Source organism: Pelecanus crispus, chromosome 19 (assembly GCF_030463565.1).
Source record: "Pelecanus crispus isolate bPelCri1 chromosome 19, bPelCri1.pri, whole genome shotgun sequence".
Lineage (NCBI taxonomy): Eukaryota > Metazoa > Chordata > Aves > Pelecaniformes > Pelecanidae > Pelecanus > Pelecanus crispus.
In genome coordinates this window covers 385950-392199 of record NC_134661.1, presented here as the reverse complement: position 1 = coordinate 392199, position 6250 = coordinate 385950, and the positions used below count along the sequence as shown (strand labels likewise).

The 6250-nt window shown below is 55.5% G+C and overlaps 1 protein-coding gene across 1 annotated transcript; it reads right to left on the bottom strand.

Moving 5' to 3' along the window:
• Positions 1 to 3159: 3159 nt before the first annotated feature.
• On the bottom strand, positions 3160 to 5775 carry TMEM218 (transmembrane protein 218). Its single transcript, XM_075723351.1, has 3 exons — positions 5666 to 5775; positions 5465 to 5567; positions 3160 to 3294 (listed from the first exon to the last, which is right to left on the bottom strand). The coding sequence occupies exons 1-3, from the start codon at positions 5773 to 5775 to the stop codon at positions 3160 to 3162; spliced, it is 348 nt and encodes a 115-aa protein (XP_075579466.1).
• Between the last annotated feature and the right edge of the window lie 475 nt (positions 5776 to 6250).

Here is a 6250-nt window from a genome sequence, read left to right as displayed (position 1 = left end):
AGTTTGACCACCCTTCTCCTGGTGCGCTCGGTATCTCGTGCAAACATCCCTTTTGGCACGGCAGGTTTCTCTCGCTGGGATTTAGCAGGATTTTTTGCCTGCACGGGGCCGGCTCCTCGGCACACGAACACCCGGTGCTCCCACCCTGCAAGAGGAAAGCTGGGATCATTTGCTCGCAGTTTTGGGAGAAAGCTGGGCTGGGGCAGGGCTCCTTGGCTAGAACATCTCCTGAGCTCCCAAGACCTTCGCCAGCGACTGGGAGGTTGGGATTTAAGCCAAACCCGCCCTCCTGATACACGTTAATTGCAAAAAAAAAAAAAATTATCAGGGTGCTAGACAGAGGCGGATGTGCTAGCGAGAGGTTATCCTCCTGAAGCTGAAGGTTTGGGTGGGGGACAACAGCAAAAAAAAAATCACTATTTGGGGCTGATTGGAAAGCAGCTCCGGCTCATACCAATTCCTTGACGCGGTCTTTCCTTTCCCCAAAATAAACAGGAACCGTCTGGAAAGCCCCTGCACGGGGAGGAGCAGAATTGCCCAGAATAAATAAATACACAGAGAGCGCCCGGGTTGAGTTCATCCAGCCGGTCGTTCCCTGCTGCCAAGGATGGTGAATGATGAGGATGGAGCTCAAATTGTCTTGGGGGGGGGAAGTGAGAGCACACAGGGCTCTTTCCCCAATTAGTGGGATTTTTGGGAAAGCGCTGAAATGGCCTCCTCGTGCAAGAGCCACCGTGTCCCTCCTGTAGCGCGGCTTTCCACTCTCCCCAAAATAACCCCCACACGATGAGCCTTTTGACTGATTTTAGTTACAAACGAATTAAAGGGGCAGAAAAAGGAAATATCTTGCATTTATTTACAGCATGAACTGGAAGAAGCTTCACATTTCTGCTTTTCAGGTTGTTTTTTTTAGCGCCCCAACTGCTTTTGCCATGGTTTTCCTGTTCATCGGACTCAAAGCCTGGCAAAACGCTGCCGGCTCTGGCTGGCACGCTTTGCCGCCACGGCCTCACCGAGGCTCTCCAAATCAGCGCGCTGCTCTTGCACAAGCGCGGGGAATAAAGACACGGCAGGCGCGGAGCTGGAGCGAGCTGCAAGACTAGCTTTGTGTTCATAAATGTTATTAAGATGATGAATTAAATATGAATTTTGTTTCAGGCGTAACTTCAAAATCACCAAGAGACCTGACGCACTTGTGTTGCATAAATGCTTGGCGTGTTCCTTAACATGATAGTTCAGCTCCCTGGGACACAGGCTTCAGGATAGGAAGGGATTGAGCGTTTATGCAGCTCAAAAAGCAGCTACACCTCTCCTCTGCCTTTTTTTGAAATGTATTTACACATTTTTACCTGACCAAGTTAGGGCTCCTGGGTGCCGGGGCATTTTCTGCAGGGGAAGCGTCATCTCCGAGCCCGCTAGCTCTGTCTTATTAATCTTTCATGTCCTGATAGCGATACTTTGTGACTGACAGCTGGCAGGACAGGGCTGGAAGAAGCCAGCTGGTTCTTTCATTTACTGTTCACCATCTTCAGTTCAAAATGAAAAAAAGGCCAAAAAAAAAAATCTCTAAAGTGCGGAAAAAAACCCCCAAACTGTAGAAGAGCTACGAGTTTCTTGCCCTCAGGTTTTTGGCTATATTGCCCCCGAACACAGCGCAGGGCTGCGGCACTGTCTCGCGCTCGGCTTTAACCTCACAGCAATACTCACTGCCCTCTCAACCGTGAAAGGCTGAGCGGCTTCATCCCTCCGGGGCTGGAAAACGCGAGCCGCAACGTAACTCACCTCACCCAGCTCCTGCATGGCACCTGTGGGAACCTCTGCCCGGCGCGGTATGGATGGTAAAGGCTCCTTCCCCGCTCCAAAATGGTCACGCGACGCTCTGGGCCACCGAAATGTTTTTCTCCTACAAGCAAGTGAAAAGCCTTGTGAGATTTCATGCAAGAAAATAAACCGTTGCTACTGAGGGATAGCTAAGACAGGGCAAAGCAGTAATTATTGCTGGTTAAGTACAGACATCCAGCCTGTGTAAGCCGCTGCCATCAACAGATTTGCAGCACGGGCAGGAGACAGAGGCAGCTGCCAGCTTGGCCCAGCCTCCCCGCTCTGCTTCAGCGGGGCTGTTCCCCTCTGTTTCCATAAAAAGACAGGGAGATAAACGGGATTTGACCCCACTGCTGCTGCCAAAAAACATTAAAAGTGTTTTTTCCCACCCAAGAGGAAAGGTATTGGAGTCAACTACCAGTTTCAGCCAGTGGTCTGCACTAGTGTGAGCAACGGTTTTGTATTTTAGGGTAGCAGAAACCGTGAGCCTTCGGCTCCGTACCCCAGGATGGCAACTTGGGCTCCTGCCACACGTGGGAGACACCCAGGTATCAGCATGGTCCCTGAAAAGCAAGAGGGTGTTTTCGTGGGCTAGCAGGATTGTTTAGCACAAGGAGGTGAGACCTGGCATTCCTCTGCATCCTTGCGGAGGGGAGATTTCAGGGAACAGGGATTACTCCCCCCGTTTCAAATTGCCCACCGAACGAAGCCAGATCATTCAGCTGGTTGCTGGGAATGCTGCAGGGAGGCTGAACGGTGCCCGCTGCAGAGACAACAGAGGAGCAAACGGCCAAAGGGACCGTCCCCAACCACACGCTGAATTTCCAGAAACACCCCCGTGTCTTCCACAGGAAAAGGCGGTTTTCAGAGACGCTGTCATCAAAGGATGGCAAAAGAGAATAAATAAAGACCAAGTCAGGGGTTTCTCAGAGAGTTTTATTAAAGCAAGGTGAAAAAGGAACGATAACAAACCATCTCTTGTGGATAACGGTAACAAACCATCTCGGCTCAGTTCAAGTCACTGAATCAAGTGCAGTACAAAGTGCATGGATATCAACTCTCCTGTGAAAAAAGAGAAGAACAGAGAGGTTAAAGCACCTTTGCATTCTGCAGAGTCCCTGGAGAGGAAGACGCTCGTGCTCAGTCCAAACTTGCTTTTAAAGATGAAAGACACAGCGCTGGGTGCAAGTGACATGCTTCGCTTGCTTCGCCGGCTCTTCCTGAGCTCGGAAAAACTCAACGCGTTCACCTCCAGAACAGTCTCCTGGTCTCCCTTCCTGGTTTATTGCCATGAAAATGGGATTTTCTCTTCGCAGGGACTGCTGCCTCCAGCTGCCACTAGCTGCTGTGGAGTGGTTTGGCGTACATCGGCTCCATGAGGTGGTAAATCAGGAGCAGGAACAGGCACCCAAGCAAGACCAGGCTCATCAGTGCCAGGAGGACAAAGCGGCCAATAAAGAAGGTGTCCACAATCTGCAGAGAGCAGAAAAAAAAAAAAAACCCACCATGACACACATTACAGCCTCGGTCTGCTCCAGGAGCCTGGAGGGAGCACGCCACATCCTGGAAAAGAGGACTGTCCAAGAAGATCACCCAGGAGGAAAACCTCTGGTGTTCCCCCAGATTTCTCTCCTCACTTTTCTTTCCTGACACAGGTGCTCTCTGTGGGAAGTGGGGTGTGCGACAAATGACTGAAAGAAGAATCCCTTTCCTCTGAAAAAAGCCGCTCGTGGGAAAGCTAATGCGGAGGAAAAGATCGGCACAGTACTGAGCAGAGGGAAGAAACATGAGTCAAAACCTGCAGCAGCTCTCCCCGGCCACAAAACTCCCAGCGCTGCAAGAAACTGCGCACAATTCTTCCCCTTTAGAAGGGAAATGGGCGGGGGGGGGGGGAGCAAAAAAAGATTAAAAAGAGAAGATGCAAGGCAGGACACAATGAGAAGCCAACTGCGCAAGAAGGCTGGTTACAAAATCATCGTCTCAGCTCCTGAGACTACCCCAGAGCTTCGCTCACCCCCTGGCTCAGTTTTCTAAAATGCATTAGCACATGCTCTGCCTTGGTGTTGCTGCAGAAAGAGTCTCTTGTGAGCAACGCGTTGGCTCCTTCTGCATGTTTCACTTTTTAATTAGCCAATTAGCAGAGTTTCGGTGCAGAAAGCCCAGGTCATGTATTATTGATAGTCAGGGCAGGTCCAGTCCAACTGAAGATCCAAAAAAAATAAGCTTTCCATTTCTGTTGGCCTCCCGGGCACAAACATGTGCTCGGCTGCCCTTCATCTCACTTCCAACCTTTACATGAGAAGCTCCCATGCAAGGCAGAGAAAAGAAAGAACTTACAAGGATCTTTAGTAGTGATTTACACAGATCAAGATCTAGAAGAGCAATAATTAACGTGCATTAATAATAGAACAGAGGAAACGGCACCTAAAACCCCACAAAACTTTGTGTATTCAAAGCTCAAAGAGCTCTGCGAAAGTGCAAGATGGCAGCTCAGGCAGTGGTTGCACAGGCAGCCTGATGCGACCCAAAATCGGGGGACATCCCTGTGCCTGACAACACAGACAAGGGGCTGTCTAAAAACACAGATGGCTCCACGCATGAGCGCGGTAATAACCTACAAGAGAGACAAAATGCAGTCACTTGGGCTTTAAAATACAAAAGAGAGCTGGGGGAAGGTGAAAGGCTGCAGAATTAGAGGGGAAAATTCCCAAAACTACCTGCCATGTGGCTATCGGCATGCTCCAAGATGTGTTGGAAGATGGAGGCAGGCGGGAGCACGGAGAGCCAGGACCAAGCTGTGAAAGGGGATGGCAGAGGGGGAGCAGAAGCTGCTCAAGCTCAGGGCTGGGAGGGATAAAAGTACGGGTGCGATCCCTGCCCAGAGCCCCTTGGGCCTGGGGATGGGAGAATGGGAGCTAAAACCCAGCGGTCACGTACAACGGCACGTAAATAAGGGATTTTGTTAAGGAAATAACTAGATCCCTGCACTGCGAGCGACACAGCCTACGCCAACGGGAGCCTGCACCGGAGCAGGAGCTGCAGGAGACCGAAAAGGCAGTGCAGGGCCATCCCTGAGGGAAAGGACCAGCCCTGGGGCCTCGGGGCACCTTTGGGGCCCATCCCTGAGGGAAAGGCCCATCCCCAGGACCTTGGGGCAGCTGTTTGAACCCATCCCTGAAGGAAAGGCCCATCCCTGGGACCTTGGGGAACCCATAGAGCCCATCCCTGAGGGAAAGGCCCATCCCCAGGACCTTGGGGCACCTTTGGGGCCCATCCCTGAGGGAAAGGCCTGATCCTGGCCTCTATCCTGAGGGAAAGGCCCATCCCCGGGGCCTCGAGGCGACTATTGGAGCCCATCCCTGAGGGAAAGGCGCATCCCCGGGGCCTCGGGGCACCCTTGGGGCCCATCCCTGAGGGAAAGGCGCATCCCTGGGGCCTCGGGGCACCCTTGGGGCCCATCCCTGAGGGAAAGGCCCATCCCCGGGGCCTCGGGGCACCCTTGGGGCCCATCCCTGAGGGGAAGGCCTGATCCTGGCCTCTATCCTGAGGGAAAGGCCCATCGCCGGGGCCTCGGGACAGCCCTTGGGGCCCACCCCTGAGGTCACATCCCACCACCCCCGGGCCGGCCTTGGCGTGGGCTCACCTCATCGGCGGCGGCTGTGGCCGGGCGCTCGTCCTCCCGGGGGAAGAGCAGCAGCGCGGCGCTGAGGATGCCAGCTCCCAGCGCCACCAGCACCACGGCGAACCTGCGGGGAGAGGCGGGCGGAGCGGCCTCAGCACCGGGGCCGGCCTGATCCCACACAACCGCCCCCCCCCCCCCCCGGCCCCTCCCCTGCCGCCTCACCGGGCCCGGCCGGCTGCGCGGGAGAGCGCCAGGCAGAGCAGCAGCGCCAGGCCCCACAGCAGCTGCAGCAGCAGCACGCCGGGCCCCACGCCCAGCGCCGTGCCCGCCATGCCGCTCCGCCGCCGCCGCTTCCCCCTAGCAACCGCGCCGCGCCCAGCGGGATAGCCAATCAACGCCGCCCGACGCTGGCCCGACGCTTCCCATTGGCTAAGGGGAGGGCGGCGGGGGCGGGGCCGTCGGTTTTCCCGCTCTGTGAGAGGCGGGGGCGCGCCAGCGGGCTCCGTGCACGCCGCTCCCGCTCCCGGTCCCGGCTCTGGCTCTCCCGGCGCCAGAGAGCTCACAGGACCCTCCTCCGGCCGCTGCCCCTCCCGCCACTGGATCTCCCCCATCCCGGTCTTGGGAAGTGCTCCCGGTGGAACGGGAATTTCCCCCCCGCCCTGCTCCCGGTGCAGGCGGGTCGGTGCATATTTAACCCAGCGTGGCTCGTCGCACAGGCCGTGCCACCGGCCGGAGCCGCCAGCCAGCTCCTGCCCGCCCCGCTGCAGGGAGCATCTCTGGCCGAGCAAGGTCTCGACCCCCAAAACC

What these genes read in the sequence shown, in the direction of transcription:
- TMEM218 (XM_075723351.1), bottom strand. Translation starts at nt 5,775, where the DNA reads ATGGCGGGCACGGCGCTGGGCGTGGGGCCCGGCGTGCTGCTGCTGCAG. An exon ending in CGCGCAGCCGGCCGGGCCCG is followed by an intron (nt 5,568 to 5,665) that starts GTGAGGCGGCAG and finishes CTCTCCCCGCAG; the next exon opens with GTTCGCCGTGGTGCTGGTGG. An exon ending in CCACAGCCGCCGCCGATGAG is followed by an intron (nt 3,295 to 5,464) that starts GTGAGCCCACGC and finishes TGCTCTCTGCAG; the next exon opens with ATTGTGGACACCTTCTTTAT.